We start from the raw sequence: 22819 nt of genomic DNA, 5'->3' as shown, positions 1-22819 counted from the left end.
ATTATTATTAAATTGTACTTAATTTTAAACAAAGAGAGGCAGAGAAACAAACATATTGGCCTCCCTACTCTCTCTAGATCAGCCTCAACGTTCGGTCAGGTCGTTGCACTGTAGTCCAAAAACGTTCCAAAACCTGGGATTTTTTTTTTTTTTATCAGAATTTTCCAGTTTAAATGGTTTATGCAATGTCAAGAAATTAATAAATCCAACTGTAGTTCTGAATCAGGATGTACAGTAGTCTATTTAAAGTAAGTAACAATTGGACAGAAAGGTCTGCCAAAGGCAGTAGGGTGTTCACATATGAATACAAACAAATGGCATTTAATCAATAGTTGTACTGTTTACATTTAGGATTTTCAACTACACTGCTTATCCTGTTCAGGGTGGCAGTGGATGGACCCTATTCTGGCTGTCATAAGGTGGGAGGCAGGGTCAACACAAAGAGACATAGAAAGACAACCATTTACCCTCATTCACACCTGGGGGCAGTCTCCACTTAACCTAACAGGCAGTTCTTTTGGCTGTGGGAGGAAACCCACACAAACACAGGGAGAATATGCAAACGCCACACAGAAAGGCCGCAGCCGGCAGGTAGATTTGATCCGGGACCTTCTAGCTGTGAGGCAGCTTTACTAACTGCTCCACCAACGTCCTGCGCAGAGCAAAGATGTTTCAAATGAAATGTTCTGCCAAAATAAATGCAGCCTGTTTTTGATGTTTGAGTTGATGTGTTCTCTTGAGTGATCACAGAACTTAAAAACTGTTTGCATCTGCTTCAGGCATTACAGTTAGTAATAGTCCCACTGGTGAAAAACTACACATGTGGTGGTATTCTAGTTAATGTTAAAATGGGCATTCTATAGGCAAGCTATCATGGCAGTATCACATATAGACATTGGACTAATTTACAGCAACATGCCATTCTGAACACAAAGACCCTTGTAAATATTGTCCACACTCTTCCAAGTCTTCATTATTCCATCTCAAATGTTGGACACATGCAGTTCGCCAGAAGAAACTATGCAGTTGTTTCACAATAGTAGAACGAGCTAACAAACTCTGCATGCTCTGCAGCCTCACTCCCGATATTAAAAACGTGCTGAAAACAAAACTCTTCTACAACTTCCTATGCACTTAAATAAAATTTTCAAAAAACTATAATAATAACAATTCTGTTGGTTCTAGCAGGACTTGCATCTCATGAAAACACTTCTTTTCATAGCACTTTGCTTTAATGTTTTCTTCTTCACTTTGAGTGTTGCTTGCTTTGAACATCACTTGTAAGTCACTTTGGATTAAAAAAAAGTAAATGCTCTGCTTATATAGAACTTTCCAATGTGCTTACAATGTTGCTTCTCATTCACTCATTCACACACCGATGGCGATGCTCACCTGACCTATTAGGAGCAACTTGGGGTCGAGTGTCTTGCCCAAGGACACTTCGACAGGTAGCCAGGTAGTCGAACAACTGTCTCATACAGACTGAGCTACAGCCACCTGCCAAATAACTACATTTTTAAAGTAAAAAAAAACACATCACCCCCTGGAGTGGTATGAAGATATTCCTGAAGTAGAAAAGATTTGCTTTCAAAAATGTTTTTTTTTATTGTATCAGTAATTTAGTTTCAGTCCCAGTGGAGATTGAAATTATGCTACTTATATGATGCTACTTATTTGAATTTTTTTAAAGGTATTTAAAAGAAAATAGTTTTCCAGTCATTTTGTGTACAGTATAAATAGAACTTTTAACAACTAACCAAACATAAAAAGAAAAGATTCAGTGTTTTCTTTCTGTACGTTGATTGTATAAAATAGTTTAGAAAATGACCAAAATTATGCTTTAAATACAGCAAATTGAGTCTGATCTAGTGTTTGTTCTCCAGTGAAGTCTGCAAGTTGTGCAGAACTGTTTGCTTGATCTTTGCTTTTTGTCAGGACAATTACTGAATGGTAATAGGCAGGAGTGCACGCTCCATAACATTTTAGGAAGTTAGATGTGTTTTTTTTTTTAAACTTGGTTTCTTCTCAACTACTGCATGCCCAACTAATATTAATTTGCATCAGATCTCTCCATATGATCCACAACACAGCAGCATGGGCATTTCTTAACAGCTAAAAGGACTCTTCACAATAGTGCTCATATCTACACTGGCTTTCATTAGCTACCCAAATCAGATTCTGAGTGTTGACACTTTCATACTAAGGGGTAAACTCAGCAGCATTGTCCTATCTGGACTCCATCGTTCATGTCCATATTCCTTTTCACCAGCAATGTTTGTCTAATGAACACTTACTGTTGTTCCTTACGTCACACAGCAAAAGACCCAAAGATCCAAAAGCTCTTCTGCTCAGTTATCCCACGATGCAGCCTCACTCAAAAAAGAACAAGAAAATAAAACTGCTGTAGACGCAGCTCTTTCACATCTGCCTATGCACTTAAAAAAAAAAACAATGCCCATGTTGATCTCAACTAGGCTTTAGCTTATATTTTAGCCCACTTAATGCAAAGGAATGTTACTACCCTAAATTACTTTGGTTTCTAACCACTTCTGTTATTGTGTGCCAGGCTCATGAACATGTGCAAGAAAAATGTTAAAAGTTCTATTTATACTGTACACAAAATGACTGGAAAACAATTTTCTTGTAAATACCTTTAAAAAAAAATCCTGTAAATAAGTAGCATAATTTCAATCTCCACTGGGAGTGAAAATTACTGATACAGAGACCAGAAGGGGGAACTCCCCCTCCATCCTACCAAGCAAATAACCCTGATTAAATCTTAGCTTACCCTGAATTCTTTACTTGGTTACATTTTTACTGCTTCACCAACCATAAACACCCACAAGCAAGGGATATTAGAGGCACAGTACAAAAGGGGTCTGAGGAGTATAGAGGTAATGTGCATATCTTTCTCACTGTGGCTGAATTATGGTGCATTTGGCTGTTATGCAATGGGAACAACATGCTTTATGATCTACAGTGGAGCCAGCCCCCATTGACATTAACACAATAAGCCACTCAGGTGACGCGCACAAGTGCTGAACCATGACTTTGTGCCTTCAAACAAATAAAAGACACTACATTTGAACTTATTGAAAGATACTGACAATTTCTGAAATTGTTTTGCAGTGTCAGATTTGCAAAGTGTTTTTCATGATGTGTTCTAATACTTCAAGGCAGATAATGTTTTCATTAAATCTCTCTGTCAGTATTGTATTGTCATCTCTTGTGCCACAGAGCATGTCAGCTCTTGATGAAATAGTGGGAAACCACTCGCTTCTGCTTCATAAATGTATCTGTTTTTTTTGGAAAAGCTGTCATTTGGATGTTTGAGCAAATTGACAACACACAACAGCCTACAAGAGCTGGATCATTTTCTTGCTTAAAAAATGAATGTGCCAATGTCAGATTACACATCGAGCCATCTTTTAATGAGCACTTTAATTTTTTGTGTTATGGAGAAGACGGGTCTGTGTGATGGTGTTTACAAAGATTGTAACAGTCACAAGAGGAACTGCTCTCAGTAAATTGCCTTTACTGTGCAAGCACCAGCACTGCTAATGACACATACCATGTAAATACGTTCACCATAGTTAATGTGCCGTAACATACATTGTAGAAAGAGAGGTTCTTCTCTGCCCATTGATTCGATAAAAAAATAGTTTAGTTTGGCTAGCTTGCCATTTCTCTAACAAAAATTTAATATTAAACCTCATCTTCATCTCATGGCTGCTCCCTTTAGGGCAGCCACAGCTGATCATCTGTTTCCATCTCTCTCTGTCCTCTGCATACATTTGCCCTTGCCCTTGTCTAGTCTAAGTCTTGTCTAAGTCTACCTAATAAAGTGGTCACTGTGTAGTGTAGAGAGAGGTAGAGTCACACATCCACCAAAATACAATAATACAAACCTGTCCAAGTTTTAAGGCTTCAGAATGGCAATAATGTGAAAAGAAAAGTGTATTTTTGTAAAAAAAATATGATTGGAACAGTGAGGATATGGATGGACAGTGAAGATGTGGATTATAGTTTTGATGGATTTCTTTGACTTGTCACACTGGAATTTATTGTAGCTGACGTGAATTTGAGCTGAAGGAATCTACAAATCTCCGTACAGCTGCCTCTCAAGCCTAAAGGGGACAAGTGTTTGACATTGAAATAGCTTTTCTCTTTAACAAGGCCTTATTGCATATATGCCTACTCCAGCAACTGCCAAAGACTGATTTATTTACTTTCATGATTTCATTTAAGTCTGGTCTGCACTGCAGTCAGCACAGCGGTGTCTGCTCCGTGTTCCCTTACACGCGCAAGTATGCCAGTCTGCCCTGCATGGTATCACGCACACAGCTTTATTCACTGATACTGATTTATGTTTGGGTTTTTTCTCAGCAGACTAAAAGTTTAGTAAACGACTAAAGCTCCGGTCTGGCTGGTGAACCTCATTAAAATGTTATTTGGTAGGTGGGAGGAGGCTGGCAGGGGGAAACATTAGCGGTTCCACCTCAGCACAACCATAAAGTGAAGTCAATCAGCAAGTAGATGTGGACGACCACCAAATGTATATTGTTTCCACCAGCCGCAATATGCATAAGTATGCTATTTGAGTAATTAAGTAAGTACCTACATGGGGCTTGTGGTAATATCCCTGTCTGTAAAGGAGAAAGTGTTTGAAGAGAGGAGGCAGACTGGTATCGCACTGCTTTTCAGTTTCTTTGCACTTATTTGACTTAATTCCTATGATTAGACTTATTATTTTATGCTTAATGTATTTTTTTTAGAGTAAGGTATAAATCCTTGTTGACACAATACGATTTCCTTATGAATGTATGTCGGTTATTATAGAAATGTTTATTTTTGGGAAACATTTTGAAACAACACGACTTCAACAGGCTGTGTTACAGGCTTGTGTTTTATGACTTTGTGCCAGCAAAAAAAACTATTTCCACATATGTGTGCGCTACAGAGTTTTAAGATACTGAAAGGAATTGAAATTTGAGAAATGCACTTTTCTGCTTTAATAGTTGGTTTAGAAGACCAAATTCAATCATGTCATGTAGTCATGAATGAAGTTTCACATTAGAGTGGATGACTGATTAGCTTAGGGTGATGGGGACACCCTAATGAGGGCAGAATGTAAAAAATACTATTGGGACACTGAACTCCAAGTAGCTGCTTACTCAAATGAAAGAATCTTATTGCACATTAAAACACAAAATACCCATTGCAATGCAAGGTGCAGCACTAACAAATACTGACAGTGTTTCAGTGGATTTTTCCTCAAGCACGGTAGTTGCTCAAGTGTACTACAGTTACAGCTGTTAAAGGCAGTTTAATTACTAAGAATGCAAACACAGTTCATCCTGCACTCCAGACAGTCACACGTTCTGATCCAAACAGTCACTGAAAATACACCTTGCTGATTTCTGGACATTACATGTCTGCCAGCTGTTTGATGTTATGCAGGTGATTGACATAAATGTGTGTGTGCCTGCAGTTGGGGGTAAAGATGCTGCTGACTGGCAAAGGGTTTAATTAGCCTGGTTGGCACTCCTTGCCCTGAAGAGGCTCTAGATGGCTTCATAACCTTCATTTAAAGTCAAGCCAAGCGCTTAATTTACAAAAACAGACCCTGAAGATACACACTTAGGATGTGTGTGTATGTGTATCAAACCAAAAGGCTCTTTAAGTGGGATGGATTATTTGTGGGCAATTCTGAGAGTTTGAATCATGATGAGAGAAAGGTCTCAATGCTGCACCCATGCCCCACAGCAGCACCAGTGGCATTTTCACTACCAGACACAGCTATCAGAAACGAGACCTAAGATCTGCAGCCAGCACATACGTACGCATCTAATCGCTTAGCTAAGGCCGTCCGAAATCTTAACAGAAATACACACACACATAGAAAGCCTGATGATAGAGTTTTGCAGAGGTGACAACTTTAGTGATTGATGTCATGTTAGTGGAGAAAAAGTCATTTTTTGGTACAAATAAAATGCATCCAGGTTGAAGAGACTGTGAGTGCAGATCAGTTTGCATCATTTAGTAATCTTCTGAATTAAGAAATATGCAGAAATGAAGTATCAGAAAAATATAGTTCATAGGTAGTTTTGTATAGTTCTTAATTGTTTGGTAACAGTAATTAAAATAATATTTATGTATGATGTCTTAAAAGTAATGCTCTAAAATAGGGAGGAAAATGGTTTAGGTTAACATTGAATGGAAAAAAGGTTTGGTTTTTTGACTTGTAGTAGCAAGCCAGTGGAAGAGAAGGAAGTGCATTTGAGGGTGAGAACAAGAACCTAAATTAAGTTGTGGTCTACTTGTTCTGTAGTCTTTTTTCCATCATTTCTCACTTAATGAACCATCTACTTAATATGTCACATTTAATGACCTATAATTACCTCCTGGAGAATGAACTGGAAAATGTTGTGATTAGCGATTTTCCATTTGGTGTATTTAAGCTGTAAACAGTCTAGAATAGACCACTATATGGGATCATTCACCACCCTGTATGTCAGTGACACTCACCTGGGGCATAATACAATTTATTTGGCTTCAATCTCTGCATTTGTTCAGCCCCATAATTGAGGTTGTATTGAAAAACATTTTCCAAATTGTAATGCTCTTTGTTAATTGTTCCATGTATGCTATAATGTCGGTTTTCGACCCCCTGACTTTTCATCTCACCATCATCAGGTCCAGGTGTCGTCAACACGTCCATTATTTTGTCTTGTGAAAAATTACTTGCAAAACTAATAGCATGCATTTAGACTCAAGCTTTTTGTCTTGATTTCAGTCGTTCGAAGCAGAAGTCAGCATGATGGAGAATGTGAAAAACATTACACCTGCAAAACATCACCATGGTAGCATTGTCCCTGGGAGCATGTTCACCTGCCAATGTCTATGCAACAAATAGAGCCTCACAGAGCTGCTGTTCTCTTGTTGACTTATTACTCTACAAAATAACCATCAAAATAAAAAGTCTATCAAAGTATGTTTACAATACAAGGTCAGACATTATACAATACTTACTGTTTTAAGCAACTCAGCATTGGATTGGTTACTTGTCATAAACAAAAAATAAAGCCATTTTTTGCATTACATCTTTATTAATGTATTATGTACAATAATAAGTTATATATACAATTATACTTTCATTCTGTGATAGGTTTGTGCCTGTTTCTACATTTTCCACTATATTGTTTGTGCTACTGAGGTACTGTTAGTAATCCATGTTTGGGTTCTGTATATCATCATAGTAGCATAATATAGGCTTAGTCAGACAAGGATTTTCTGTGTGATAACAGGGATTGGGTCAATTTCATGTCACTTCAATACAGCAATTTGATTATTTACAAAAGCTCAACATTATAAAACATCATAAAAAATATCTAGTTAAACCTGTTTTGAATTGAACTGAATTTGATAAAGACAATCCTGCTCTATGAAAGCAATAGATTAACTGTGATGTTTTTATTTGTCTTGACAACAGATGAATATTTGCTTGATAAACATGCACATTGATCAATTTAACATACTGGAGTCCAGCCCCAGAGTTTTCTTAGTAAAATGTGAACACAAGGCTTTCAAAAAAGAACTTGGCATCAGGTGATGTGTTTGATTCTGTGCAGATCTGTCACAGGACATTATGTTGACAACTTGAGGCATCAGATAAAGAACAGTCTTATCTGGGAGAAATTAGTTAAAACGAGTCCTGGCATTGCTTGTTTAAGTTAAATTTTGAATTTTACTGATGAGTTTTGAGGACGATCCACTCCAGCAAGCATAACGTTGACCTCCGGCATCTTATCTGTTAACATCATCACTAATAATGGAGCTGAGGTGAGCATTACTGCATTGATCTTCATAGTATTTAACCTGATGCTTATCTGAGCCACCCAGTCTTTATACACAAACATTTAACTGGTTTCAGCTGCTTTTCAGAAGTGGACAAGCCACACAACTGCATATTGTTCTCATTTGCTATATTGGTCCCATAGGGGAGAGGGGAGCTAAAATCCTGTCTGAGCATGACTGAGCCGACCACAAAAGCTGAGCAAGATCAGACATTATAGGACGACCCTAGAGCTGCTGCCACCAAGACCGGCTGCATTCATGCAGTGTTCACAGTGCAGCAACCCCCAAGGGCATTTAGTCATGCCTCTGCTGTGGCATCTCTCTTTTTATGCAGGTTTTTACAGCTTTTCCACTGGGCTTTCAGTGGTTAAGTGGCCCTAAATGCTTAATTGGGTGCTGGAAATCACAGGCACTTTGCACCCGCTCTGTAAACCACAACACTTCAGCCTATTAGGGGCCACACGCCAAATAATTAGGGCTGGCGGCAGCAGTAGACCGCAGCACTGGGGCAAAAAGGGGGTGGGGTGGGGGCTGAGGATGAATTATGGTGGGGGGGGTCACAGAGTGGGTCACTGCTCAGGAATCAGTTGCAAAGAGCGTGTTGGTCTGTATTTAGATTTTGCATGAGCAGGAGAGTAAACCTGTGTTTGTGCTTTCTATGGGACAGATGCTCGAAATTTGCAATCTTGCCACTTAAGACACATATGCTAATCGATGAATACATAATAACACTGCAGAATCCACTCCATTTGAACAATAAAGTGCATTTTTAGGTATTAAGGTAATAATAGCAACATACTGTAATGTCTTTTTTTAAAAGGGACATTACCTATTCTTGTGGGTTTGCTTGTATCATCTTGTTGCAGCTACGTAGAGACACAGGGGTGTCCAGAATTACCCAAAGTTCACAAGCTTTGTTTCCCAGATGAAGTCTGAATGAGTTCTAAGTTTTAGCATTTCCAGCTGGGCATAATGGTTGCGCTCTAAGTAGGGCGCCTGTATCTGCTGTCTTTCCTGTATGATGACAGCACAGCCAAAGGCACTGTGATGAATGTTAACTGATGCTGCGGTCAAACCAGGTCGCTTCCTTTATACAGACACAAACATCTCACTATGTCAGCACAGTGATGAGGCAGAAGGTTCAGTCAAAGGCCATGTCACTATAAACTCTGTTATAACTCTGTTATACCATGAGAAAAGCACTTTGCCACATTGCCACTGTTGCACACCAGGGAATGTTTTGCATGTGTGTTGTTCAACTGCACACTAACATTTGTATGAAAATGCTTAAAAACGTTCAAAACATAGTGTTGCGGCCAGCACTGAGTTCTTTGGAGGAAATGATCTAACAAAGTAGAAATAAATTCAGATTGGATGAATTCTGGCAGAGCAGAAAATAAATGATCAAGCTAATTAATGAATACAGGCTTTGGTTTTTGTCTGTCTCGAAATCTGTAGCACATTAGAAAGGCATAAATTTAAGGTCACACAAGCCATTTCAGATCACAAGCTTCTTGACAGAGAAAACCCATGATAGGATAAATCAATTGTCCCTGGAAGGGGTCCACTGATATTCTTCATGTGTTGGGGTTAATGTATACTCTGTATATGTGTTGTCCTTGTCTGAGCAGTATCTGTCCCTACATGCATGTATACTGTAAGGCATCTAAGTCTCTGCTCCACCACATATTTAGACACTGGCACAGCGATGGGAAGGAGATGGGCATGGGGAGGGACAGACCAGCTGGCTGTGAAAACTGCTGATGCCCTGCCGTCCGGCTGCCATTTCACTGCTGACCAGCACGTCCGAGCATAGCGACTCCACGGCGTCCAGCCTCTCGATCTGCACCAGGCGGGTCAGGAGGTCAGGGATGCTGTAGCCCGCCGTGCTGACCCTCTCAAAGAGCTGCAGGCCGTCGCTCATGCCGCCGATCTCGTCGCGCTTTAGGCCGAAGCTCTCAGCCAGGTGTCTCCACGTCTTCACCACAGCCGCCTCACTGCTGTAGGACGAGCTCAGCATGCGACTGGCCTTCTCCAGACAGTCGAAGGGGAGCTCTGTGGGGCTCAGGCCTGGTTGGGGACAGGAGCACACACAAAGGCAAACAGTTACATCACATTGTCCTTTGCTTCTTTTCTTGTAAATAGGAGTTAATTGGTTTCAATTTTAATATCAATACAGTTCATATGAATTTTAATTTTCACTTGGGAAAAAGTAATTAATCTTGAATACAAAGCTTGGTAAAATTGATATCTTCCTCTGTATGACAAACTCACCCTCTGTCATATTGCAGGCTCTGGCATACAGATCCAGGATCTTTTTCCTTCGACTCTGTAGCATCTGTGTGGTAAAAACAACAAAAAAGCATTACTTTGTGATTTCCAGATGATGAACTGAGGATCTGTTCATAATCTGTTCATGTTTATTGCAGTGACATTTTTAAAAGTTCCTTCTTCCCTACCCCTGGGGTTTTATTGTTGTTGTTGATGGCATTCACAGTGCTGATGTGGTTTGCGCTGGTGATGTGGTTGGGACTTGGGATGCTGTTGGCCTGGCCAGCTGCGATGGTGGGGGTCCCGTTGCAGAAACGGTCACGGTCCAACAGGCCCAGAGAGAGCAGGCAGAGGTCAGGCTTGTTGCCCCCATTGACAAGGCACAGGTTGGAGTTGAGGTTGTTGGTGTCTGCTGAGCCTTGCTTCTCAGATGCTGCTTCTTCATCGCTGTCAATGCTGCGGCTCAACAGCTGCTCATTCTCCGATGATGCATCATTTTCACTGCGCATATATATATATATATATATATATATATATATATACACTATATTGAACAAATATGCACATACTCACTGGTATCACATAAGGCCTATTCACAATTTAAAATGTGTGTAATCACCTGCCAGTTTTTAAAGTGCTGGTAGGTGGTGGATGAAGTTTAGAAAACTGCCCACTGAGTTTAAACCTCAATTGTAACAAATGTTCCCCTCTTCAATGTCACTTCCTTATACATATCCATGCGTACAGTACCAAGGCTGCTTTAAGTAATCTGCAGTATACATGGTTTTCCTGTGCCAGCAAAATGACTTTGCAAACAGGGACTTTGACAAATGAAAATCAACGGTAAAAGAATACTGCTGCTGTCGTCGTAGCTGCTGAGGTTTCTAAGCTGTTCCTGTGATTGACTGAAATAGCCCTGCATTTTACAACCTGATACCGCATAATATAATTTTATTAGCCACCCTCTCCTCTGTGCCTGTCCTGGATTTTCTCGCAAAAGCACCTTGTTGACAGAGATGCTCACAGAATGCCTTTGTTTCACAGTCCTACGCTCTTTTCCTTAACACACACAGTCACACAAAATGGCTTTGTTTCACAGATATCTAACACCCACTCTGGCAGCTAAAGCGGTGAGTTAGCACATCCTTTGGCATGCTGCTATACCACACTGTTTATTGCTATTGATGCCGAGGAGTGTGTGTGCGTGTGCGTTCATGTCTGTTTTACAGTGTGGACAAATTTTTTTTCAATACCATTATGGTCATGATATTTATTTTTGACGGTCCTTAGACCTTCAAGAGGCTATTTGAGGGTTAACACTTGGTTTGAGGTTAAAGGTTGCAGTTTGTTATTAATTCTTATGGTTAAGGTTAGGGTAATGAGCGAGGGAATGCATTACAGTATGTTACTGAATGTCCTCGTAACTAGAGAAAGACATGACTCTGTGTGTCGGTGGGTGTGTTTGTGTGTTTGTGTGCATGCATGTGTATCACATGCACTCTTTAATTCATGCTGCTTGCATCTATTGGACCGGTGTATCAATCTAAACATGCACACTCCAAGCACTGAACACAAAGGCTCACTGTAGCTCTGTGTATTTCCACACTTCTCCTGCACATTAGCCACTAGTACCTATAAAGCAGCATTGTCTGCACATGATGAGATAAGATATATGCAAAAACACAAAGGTGAGAAAACTGTTGTTCTTTTGTTGTCTGCAAGGATGTGCTTTCACCTGGTGGTGGTTTTAGGTGATGCTTGGAATAAATACCCCTATCTACTTGGATAACTACCCCCTCTGTCTGTCTCTCAGAGTTCGCTCGGCTTTAGGGCTCATCTGTGCTACCTCACACCACTAAAATCCATCACTCTGCTTGCTCCAAAGCCACATAATGGCTCTCAGCTTTATTAAATACACACAGAAAACTCAACTGAACCTGCTTTTAACATGCCTTACAAACACACACACATGTTTATGTGGATGCAGAAAAAAAGGCCGGCAGCGATGATCTTACTATGATAGTGACTTGTTCTGTGGTGGCTTAATTTTGGGCAGATGCTGAGAAAAATTATAAAAGCTTCTTTCTGTTGTGTAAACTCTATATGATGCTATATTTAAAGGTCATGATACATTGCTCTAAAAACATGTACAGCATAAACATCCGTAATATAATAATATAGTAATAACCCAGTTTGTCTGTGTTTTTAATTAATATTATGTTTAGTTCTCCTGCTACATACATCATAACGCTGTAGAGATTTATTCATGTCAGCCTTTAGTTTACGCAACTACATTTTGCCGTGCATGTTGTTTGATATCTCTCACCTTTTCACTGTCTTCTGAGGAGATGCTTTTAGTTTGTCAAAGTCATCTTTCTCTGAATAGATCACCACGTTGTCTAAAAAAGAAAGGATAGGAACATTGCAGTTAGTCCATCACTTTTCATTATATTGTTTATGGTTTAATTTTTTTTATGTTTGCAAGCAGAATGGCATGTGGCAATGTTATTTTCTGCATTTCTCTTCAAGATCAAGATCAAGATATACTTTATTGTTCTCTTGGTGAAATTTGTCCTAGGCTCAGTGTCTTTCAAATTTTATTATACGCATTGTCACTTCAATTAGTTTCTCGATGTTCACACACTTTGGCACATGCAAACACAATACAAACAACAAAACCTTTTTTCAGCAAACTGCATTTTGAAATTAATGCAGCAACATGTAAAATTCTTACTTCTAAACTTAAAAGATGTAGTGTAATGTAAGTGCTGCGTGATACGGTTGGGTAATGCCAATACCAGTGAAACATTGTACATTCACAAAGATCCCAAACCCAGCGTTGTCGACTTTGATCTTTTGTCGCTAAGCAAGATGGGATTAAATCTACATTTTTTTATAGATGTTGGCACAAAGGCAGGAGTACACAAAGGTACCTCAAACAGAGGAACTGCACTTGGAACATTGTATAAAATGATTACAGTGGCTATTATGCTAAATTACACTTGCATCATGGACACTGATAGGCTTAGACAGCGTAAAGACTGAATACCTAAGTGGAACAAATGTGTGTGTGTGTGTGTGCACATTTAAGTATCTATGTCTTTCATCTTACAGCCTTATTAAGTCAGTGTCTCCATGAGTGACAGCTAGCTCCGGTAGAGCTCCAAGCAATGGGCTTCTCTCCCATGTATACACACCAGTCATCCAAAGTACCTTCCCACACACACACACACTAACACACAGACTCATGATTAACATTAACTAACACTACTTTAATCATAGTTTAACCACTTTATCGTGTTTTTTTTAGCTATTACATTATTAAGTTAGTGACTCAGTTGTACCACATAATGTGTCTGTGGCCACAGATATAGTACCAGTGTGTGTGTATGTGTGTGTTCTCATCCACGCCACATGTAAGTGGTTAGTCAGCCAGTCTCAGAGTGAAACTGAACAGAGCATCATTGTCAGGAGAAATGGCGCCTAAAGCAACGTATGGCTTTAGCTTTGGAAGCTTCACATTCCACCATGATGTCCTCATCATGCTGCAGGTCTGTCAGTTTACACACACAAACACACACACACGTACAAAAGCTAACACACAATCTTATTTGCATATATTATGCAAAGAAATCCTACGTATCCACACAGATGTTAGCCTGATGCACAGAGCCAGCACTGTGTTGTTAAATGTGATCCAGGCAGATTTTAAAACGATGCGGTTTGTTTGATTATATATCTAATATGGATGTGATCAGGATTGCATTCGATGTGATAGGGCAGATCTTAACATGAACTGAGAGTGTGCAATAAATCATACATACATGCTGTACCAAAGAAGGAAATACTTTTTATAGAATGAAGAGTTACAAAATCCTCTGCTCTTTGCAGATCCAACAAAAACATCTTCTGGTGGCAGATCACCTACCAGAAGAAGCTGGATAAAACATTTGTGGATGGAGGTTCATCCACAGGTAACAAAAAGTACTTCAGCTTGACAAATAAGTCAGTCATACTGCTACCTGAATCATGACCACAAGGGATTTTGCAGGATTGAGTAAAATTATATGCAGTGTTGCAATAATCCCTGCTGGGTGGTAGAGTATGTACTCATGCTTCAACTGATTGTCAAGCAAATTGTGTGCTGTGTCACGTTGACTATTTGGGAGTATTTTATAGTGTAAAACTAATTATAGTTTGTCTTGTTACTATAATTATATAGCTTTGTGTGTCTTTGTAGTATTGGGAGCGTATTTTTACATAGTTAACGTTAAACCACATCTGTTATTGAGTCCATATTTTGTAGACATTTTGTGAAAACTGTGCAATGTGCAAGTTGGGTTTACGGAGACATGGTAATGATTAGTTAGTCACTGTTTATTTTTACACATATGAAAACACTGAGAAAGTTACAGAAGAAAAACAGATGGTTTGCATATAAACTCTGATAAACAGTCTCTAATGTCACCGAGTTTTATGTAGGCTGCTGCTTTAATTTAGGTATTTTATTTGACTTTTATACATTTATAAGAAGGATTTTTAACATATTTTTTTTCTTTTTAAATAACAGAGCACATTAAGTACAGTATTTATTCTGTATGATCTAAAGCCACTATTGAATTTTAATTGCCCTTCCGAGGTTTAAAGGATATGTTCACACATTTACAGTCTGTCTTAAAGCAATAGTCAGGTGCCCATATATACACCGAAATGGGTTGTGCATGCTTTGATCTCTGATCCCATTAATCCAGGCCTTTAAGAAATGTCTCTTACAGATGGTTCCAAAGTGCAAAAATGTATTACAAAGTTCAATGGAAGACAATATAAAGCTTTAAGCTTTCAAATCGGTTTGGTGGGTTTGACATTATATCACTATCTGGCAAAGTTGCAGCCTTTTTAGTGCAAAATTCCTTCCTTTTCTTTATTTGTTTTAATTTTTAAATTTAAATGTAATAAATTTATTTTTTCTTTGCATTAAATAACAAAGCTTATTTTACATGTAGAACTGAGTCACACATACCTGCATCTATTCAAATGGCCAACAATGTGAATAATATGAGGATCGTGTATACAGTGATGTGAATAACGAGAATACTTTTGTTAATATTTATATTATTATACTATATTACTATACTATTATATTACTTATATTACCTATTTATACTTCACGTAAACATCACTCATAGAATATAGTCAAATACTTGGATAAGACTCATAACCAGGATACTAGTGTGAATATAAGCAAACTGCTACAGACTCCCAGTTATAAGATTAGAACTAAGTCACTTTGTCAAGGACACCAAACAGGAAGCTGCTACAAAGCTTTAAAAACTATGTGAGCTCACTAGTTATTCAGCGTGGGTGCGTTTGTGTCACAACTCACCAGGGACATCTTTCTTCTCTTCCTGTTTGTTGGTCTGAGCCTCCACTGCCTTTACAACTTGTCCAGAACAACATGCTACACACACAAACACACACACATGGAATGTTATTAAACACACAAATAATATGAAATCGTGTGTGCATGTGTCTGTATGTAGTCTCACCCTGCCCACTCGGTTTGGCCTTCAGGATGTAAAACATAATGATGAGGACAATGGCGATGGCCATTATGAAGATGGTAGACATGGCGATAATTAGGGCTGTTGCTAAGTGACCCTGTCCATTAGGACCTGACAGAGGCAATAATATAAAGAGAATCAATGTTTGTATCTGGCAGAGAAAAACAAACAATACAGAAAAAGAATAGATGATAATATGTAACAGATGAAGCTTGTCTGAATATGTTTTGTCTTTTTACCTTTGTCTGGATGAGGTAATGCTGTAGTGCTGCCAGGGTTAATTTTAATTTGGTCTTTTTGTAAGCTGGTTTGCATGCCTGTAAAACACACACAGATAGATACATTCTTGAGTAATGATTCATTTATTGTGGATGTCTTAGTCAGAATAATTTCTAACTCATTAGAAGCAAAACCATAGTATTAATGAGTTTGAGTTATGAGTCATCTTTCTCAAGGGTAACACACTTCCCTACTGATATAGAATCTATGTTATGTCATGTGAAGTGAGGGGGGATGCAGATGCCATCTTGTGACCTGTGATTCTGTTTACCTGCTGCAGTGGTTATAATGGGTTACCGTCATAACTTTTGTCTGGCTAAAAAGTTCAGATTTTCAGGTTTGAGGGAGATGGATAAGAAAAGGGATCCCACCCGGAGGAATTGAGTTGTAACAACAAGCAATGCTATTTGGCAAACTAATTAGCATAAATATATGAACAATTTTCCAGTGGTTCTGTACAAGATCTGCTAATTCGAGTACAGTCAAGCTCACAAAGGTAAAAACAGACAACTCACGAGATAAGCTGAAAGAAGAAAAAAATTACAAATAAAAAAGTTAATGATGTGATTACCACTCAACAGAGTCAGACTGACCGTTGTTTCAGGCCTTATACTAAGCTAAGATCACTGGCTGCAACACATGTGACAGTAATCAAACTTCTCACTTACTGTAAATCTTGTCGAGAAAGCAAATAAGCTGTTTCTCCCAAAACTGTTCATTAAAGAAAAAAAAGTAATTTGCCATTACTTTTACGCTTTCCTCCAAATATTTAAGCGGGTGGGGGAAACACCGAAAAAACTGCAATGTTTGGGGATTTGTTACTGGTAGAGAATGAATTCCATCATTCAATGGTGGTGGTATGTCAGCATTTATTAACTTTTTTCCCAGTGAAGTTGGATGATGTTATTTTGCAAGCAGTAACATTTCACAAAAACAACAATTTGTCCTAAATTTTATCTGTCTGAGTGGCTTTACTGCTGCAGTAAACATTGGGCAGTGTGGCTATGAAGAAGCAACATTTTGTCCACATTTCTCTCTTCCTGTCTGCTCCCCTTCCAATCCAACCCTCAGTTTCCCCCTCTCTATCTGTCTGGAATATTCATCAGCTGTTTTTCCTTGTTCCTAATGGAGCTGTAAACCCATAGCAACTCATAAATCAGCTCTTTTAATCTTTTAGCCTTTTATTTCTCCAAGTTGATATATTGTAGAACTATTTGGCTTTTGCTGTGCCGCTTCCCGTGGTCTCAGAGCCTCATGTCATCACACACACAGCACACGCACACACACACACACACACATACAGACACACAGAGACACACATCAGTGCCCTGTGGCTGCAGTTATTAACTTTGGGTAGTTGTTTACACTCTCTGGTTAAGGATGTGAGGCCGAACTGGAATTCTGTTTAGCATCTTGTGGTTTCATCTCTTAATCATGTCTTGCAGGCTGAACACACTGGAAAATAACAATTCTGCAGGGTAATGTGGGTACTCCGGAGCACAATTACAGAGCTCTGTAGATATAACCTTTTGGTTTGAGATGACAATTGTGATACCTCTGCAGTGATGAACTGAAGGTTTGGATATCTGTGTGAAAATTGTGATATCGAGCCAAATGTGTTTAGTCTCCTGTATGAGGAGAGGAGAAACAATTCATATGTGATCTCTATAGTCTGAGAGGGGAAAAAAAGGGTCCTGTGGCTCCAAAAGTCAATACAAATCCAAAGGTGACAGTGGAAATTGAGGGATGCCCACAGGCTCAGATCATCATCCTGCCAAAGAGTAGCATCAGCACAAGCAGTAACATGCTAATCATCTTTCTTTCTCATACCCACTGAAGTCTTAATTATCACACACACAGAGCTAGGCAGGAGCCAGTGTAATTTACAGATTACATGGCGAGTGTCAGCCTGCCTTCATCCTGAGCGAGCAGAACTCCCAGCTCTCTTGTTTTATTGTGACTGTCAGTAGGGGGGGTAATTAAAATGTACCATGGCCTGATTTAACAGATACAGAGAAATAGAGAAAGCTCTGTGTGATTTTTATCTTTTGTTCAGATCAAACTTATTTCAGAAAATCATGTTTCATTAACAGCTTGCTTTGATTATAGAATTGTAATCCCTATTTGTGTTTTTTGTTCATTTATGCAGGCGTTAGCCAGCAGTTATAGCCAAAATGTTACTAAAATTTTTTTATACTGAACAGTTGCACATATTGCTTTGTTTTGTTCATCTTCGCACCAGATGAACTGAGAGGCCCAACGATTGACAGCAGATGGTAAAACTGTTCCCGACTCTTTCTAAAATAAGCCATAAAAAGACCATCATCCAGGCGGAGCTCCTAGATGAGCCGGTGGTACTCCCCATGATCTCACCTCTTTCTGAGGATCTCGTCAGGATGTCTGCCTGTCCATGTCATGCAGATGTATATAAATGATGAAGATTTATATGAAGGTATAAAGATGTTTAGCAGTCTTTAGGCTAAGGGCAGTGATTCAGTACTGGTTTATAAAAGCAACATAAAGCAAAAGTAGTGTAGTACAGTTTACCTCACGTTTTGCAACCAGAATACAGGTCTTTCTGACTGGGACCTTAGTCTCCTTCTGTCCGCTGAACAAAATTAAAATATAATCTAAATATATGATAAAAATGTAAAAACAAACCTCAGAGAGAAGTATTTATGCTAATGAAAATTCAAAATTTTGTTGGAAACAATTAAGTCCAATGTTTAAATCTGTTGGAACACACAAAAGCAATTCCCACATAACATAAAAAGCACAGTCAATCTGAACAAATCTGACAAAATAATCATCATTCTTTTGCTCTTTTTTCACTTCTTCGCAGCTTAATTCAATCACTCATTCCCATGCCTAGGAGAAACATTTAGAGTGCTGTTGAAAAGCAAGTGTTTATTCACACACACACACACACATACTCCTGCTTATACTTCACATGCTCTGCTCTGCAGGCCCAGGCTGCTTTTTGGGGTTTTCATATTTCAAAACACGCTCATTAAGTATGACACAATAACAACACCATTCATTTCCGGGCTCTTCAATTACACTCAAAGGGGATTTTGAGCAATTCTGGTCCCATAAATATCATTTCCAGAGCGGTATATATCAGTGGGGGTAAAACTGTGCTCGCATAACGTTGACATTACCTCATTTTTAGATCACTGCGATCTGTCACATCTGCCCAAAGCCATGAAGGGCACAGTATGTTAGTCGTCCGATCTGACTCTGGTCCTGCAATAAATACTAATAATGAAAAGTACTGACGGATTTCGTTTCTTTTTTGGACTCCTGTATAATACTGAAGCATAATTTCAATAATGTATTGCGACAAAGTCCGAACTCTGGGATGTAACACTGTTTTGTGATGTATAGAATAATATAACTTGCTGCTGTACTCAACCAAATGGGTGCAACAGCCCTGTGTGCATTATCACCACTAACAAATGCTAATTTAAAATCTGCCAAAACAAGAAACCTATTTTATGCTTAACTGCCTTCTGCTTGAGTTTTATTTTAAAAGGTACCTGCAGTACAAATACGAGCATAAAAACTTCAGCATATACAGGATCAATGTAAGACAATGAAACAATAACAATAACAATACCAGGTGATAACATGTACACACTGGTTTGCAAGTGTGGGGAGATGTTTATGAACTACTGCGGCTGATGGGAAAGCAAAAATGAAAACCTTTTCTAAATATAACACGCATAAACAGTTAGGGTATGGATGAATTACCAAACGCCACTTTGTAGCCAGAGAAACAGAGATTCAGAGAGAGGAGGGGTCATTCAACTCTTCTGAGAGTTCAGGACAGTGACCAGAGGGTGGTTTCCCCAAACTAGTGCATTTTTTAGATTTTTTTTGATAGTTTGTTTGTTTTTTCCATTGTTGCTACACTCCACAATGAAGAGGCAGAAAGGAAACATGGGAACAGTTATGTGTCACCCACTGTAACCTTTCAGCTACTGTGTCGTTTCATTACATTTAGTATTTCTACAGCCTGACATTTTTATTTCCTTTCATTTTAAAAGAAATCTTAAATGTTTTGTAGCTTTTAATCCAGAGAAAAAACACAGTCAGTGCTCATAACAGAGAAAGATATGATAAATGTTAAAAAGAAATGGGAGGGGGTGGGATTCCTAGGTAGAATTCTGTATAGGATGTTAGGATTTTTTGGGGGAGTCCAAGGATTCAAACAGAAGAAAGAGTCCAAAGTGTGAAGATGTTGTCTTACATTCTCTGGTGTTACGTGGTGCATTCTGGCAGGAGTGGCAAACCATCCCATACAGGTTTCTGGGTCTGTTCTCCAGCATGTAATACCTGGAAAATCATAAATAATCATGTATAACCCATCAACTTGTTAGTCTCTATAATTATGTGTTTAGGCTTTTTTCTAACTAAATAAAGACCTTTCTTCTTTTAAGAGATTCATCCTTTAAGAACAAAACATGAAGTATGCTATAAAGTAAAAGTGAAAATTACATGAGTGATTCTGATGTTAAATCTTTTAGGCTTGAAAACATGAGCAAAATATCTGGTACGCACATACATTTGGCATTAACATGTTTTATATATCTGCATATAGTCCAAGAAACTGGTTCAGTCTTCAGTGCAGAAAGACACTTCATCACAAGGCCACAAGAATTTATTTAGGGGTTTTCAAGAATTTTGATAAACAGATAAAGAAAGGACATCTTGTTGATAACTGGTGATTTTATACCCAGCTGCCTGTATAAAGTATGTCCTTCCTACTAGACATTATTTACCCACAGGGTGCATAAGTGTAAGGAAGCAGCAGCTGGGGTGAAAAGTTTGACTCTGTGAAGAAATGTACATAATTGATGCCCTGAAGGCACTAGACATGAGTTAGTACAAATACTGCTGCGAGTCATGAAGCAACTATTAGAGGAAAGGAAAGAGAGTGTTTGAATGAGTGATATTAAATCATTTAGGCTTGAAAACATATCAAGCAAAATATCTATAAGTATGTACATACATTTGTCATTAATATGTTTTTATATATCTGCATATAGTCTGAGAAACTGGTTCAGTCTTCAGTGCAGAGACACTTCAGAATCACAAAGCCACAAGAATTGATTTAGGGATTTTTAGGAGTTTTGATAAACAGATAAAGAAAGTCTACAGACTCACCAAGAGTTTTAGAGTCAGGCATTTAGTTTTTAGGGTTAGGTCCTAACAAAAATACAAATACAAACTTGTGTATGTGTGTGTGTTTGTTGGTGATCTTGTGAGATATCCATGAATATCTCATAAAATATGATGGTGGGAAAAAGTAAACTATGAAATTTTGAAAACAACCATTTAAAATGTAGAACACTGTGAGAAAGAAACGGTTTGGTGTTGACAAAGCAAGTCATTTTCTGCTGAGAAGCCAGAGGAGAGGGCGTACTGGCTGATTAGAAGGAAGACTAAGGAACAGGATGAGGGAGGGGAAGAAGGCCTGGTAACACTTAAACATTTCTTATTGACTTAATATTTTTAAGTGACAAGGGTTGCATCCACAGTTGTCATGTGCAAATTGAGGAGTTAAGGATTTAGTGTGTCTTTGCCCACAAAGTCAGGGGATGTACTAAAACTGAAGGCAGCAGGGTGGTCTATTCTCATGTCAACTCACTGTCCTTTAAAGCAAGTGGATGCATATATACTGTATAATGTACATGTCTGTGCACACAAATGGTTTAAAAATGCTGAGGGAGACATGGCGGCTTTTCTTTGTTTATTTAACTTACATTCTTAGTAAAGGTAATCATAGATCTAGCACATGGAAGTGCAAAAAAGGGAGAAAAACCTTTTGTGATATATAATGGCATCTCTATGAGTCATTTAGGAATTATTATTGATATGGATAATGTAGAAAATATCTTTGCAGTCAGAGGCTCCTTTGCCACACCGCCTGCAAATGGTGCAAAGATATTCTTCTCCATAAGTTTTGTAGAGGGCTCAACCTTATACCCAATCAGAGAAGGTCTTTTTTGCTTGAACGGTAAACATTTGGTAACATATATTTATTTAAGGTAATTTCATGACTAATACCTGAGGGGCTGTGTGAAACACATCAAAGCAATGTGGAGAAGGAAGGCGGAAGGCTTTACACAGTGGAGTGGATTAATTATTTGTGTGTGTGTGTGTGTGTGTGTGTGTGTGTGTGTGTGTGTGTGTGTGTGTGTGTGTGTGTGTGTGTGTGTGTGTGTGTGTGTGTGTGTGTGTTGCTGACCCCGGTAAACAGGGTCCACACTCTGCATCACTGTCCGCAGTGCCTGCGACGCGAACTGTTGCTTTGTAGAGGGCATCGCAGTCTTTATGGCGTCGGCAGATCTCATACTTTCCTTTGGAATATTTCCCCTGTGGGCATGGCACACAGGCAAAGTCGTCATCCTTCACACCGTAGCCACAGGTCTGCAAAACACACAAACATATATGTAAATACTGTACATGAAAGATGCAGATTTACAATAACATGCTACGTTTAAGGTAATACTCTTCAAGTCAGTGGGATGTTTCACAAATGTGGACACACACGCTCAAAAAAACCCACCCTTCAGAGTCCCAAACACACATCTGTTTCTGTCTGGCATTACTGTTCTTAAATGACATCTGATTGGTCACAGATATCCCTGTGTGTGTGTGTGTGTGTGTGTGTGTGTGTGAGTGCATTTGTGTGTGCATGCATATGCTTCTTTGTGTAATGCTTTTGATGCCTGGTAGTGTTTAAGATGACCAACTCATCACTCTATCTTCTAGCGTTGATCGCCTCCCATCTCTGCCTGGTAATTCATCACAGTGAGGAGGCTGAACAACAGGCCACACACATA

At 38.8% G+C, this 22819-nt stretch overlaps 1 protein-coding gene across 1 annotated transcript in view; it reads right to left on the bottom strand.

The window, feature by feature from the left end:
* Window positions 1-8651: 8651 nt before the first annotated feature.
* Window positions 8652-22819, bottom strand: part of edar (ectodysplasin A receptor) — a 29980-nt gene continuing 15812 nt past the window's right edge. Inside the window, exons 4-12 of the mRNA XM_067516866.1 lie at window positions 22222-22403; window positions 20221-20306; window positions 15929-16006; window positions 15675-15800; window positions 15512-15586; window positions 12455-12527; window positions 10317-10629; window positions 10132-10195; window positions 8652-9927 (exon numbers count right to left, since the gene is read on the bottom strand). Of these exons, the coding sequence (XP_067372967.1) occupies window positions 9548-9927; window positions 10132-10195; window positions 10317-10629; window positions 12455-12527; window positions 15512-15586; window positions 15675-15800; window positions 15929-16006; window positions 20221-20306; window positions 22222-22403 (1377 nt within the window). The 3' untranslated portion in view covers window positions 8652-9547. The remainder of the gene's footprint in view (window positions 9928-10131; window positions 10196-10316; window positions 10630-12454; window positions 12528-15511; window positions 15587-15674; window positions 15801-15928; window positions 16007-20220; window positions 20307-22221; window positions 22404-22819) is intronic.

The sequence above is a fragment of the Channa argus genome, chromosome 9 (assembly GCF_033026475.1).
Source record: "Channa argus isolate prfri chromosome 9, Channa argus male v1.0, whole genome shotgun sequence".
NCBI lineage: Eukaryota > Metazoa > Chordata > Actinopteri > Anabantiformes > Channidae > Channa > Channa argus.
The sequence above is the reverse complement of the archived record's forward strand: the minus strand, read 5'-3'. Positions and strand labels throughout refer to the sequence as shown.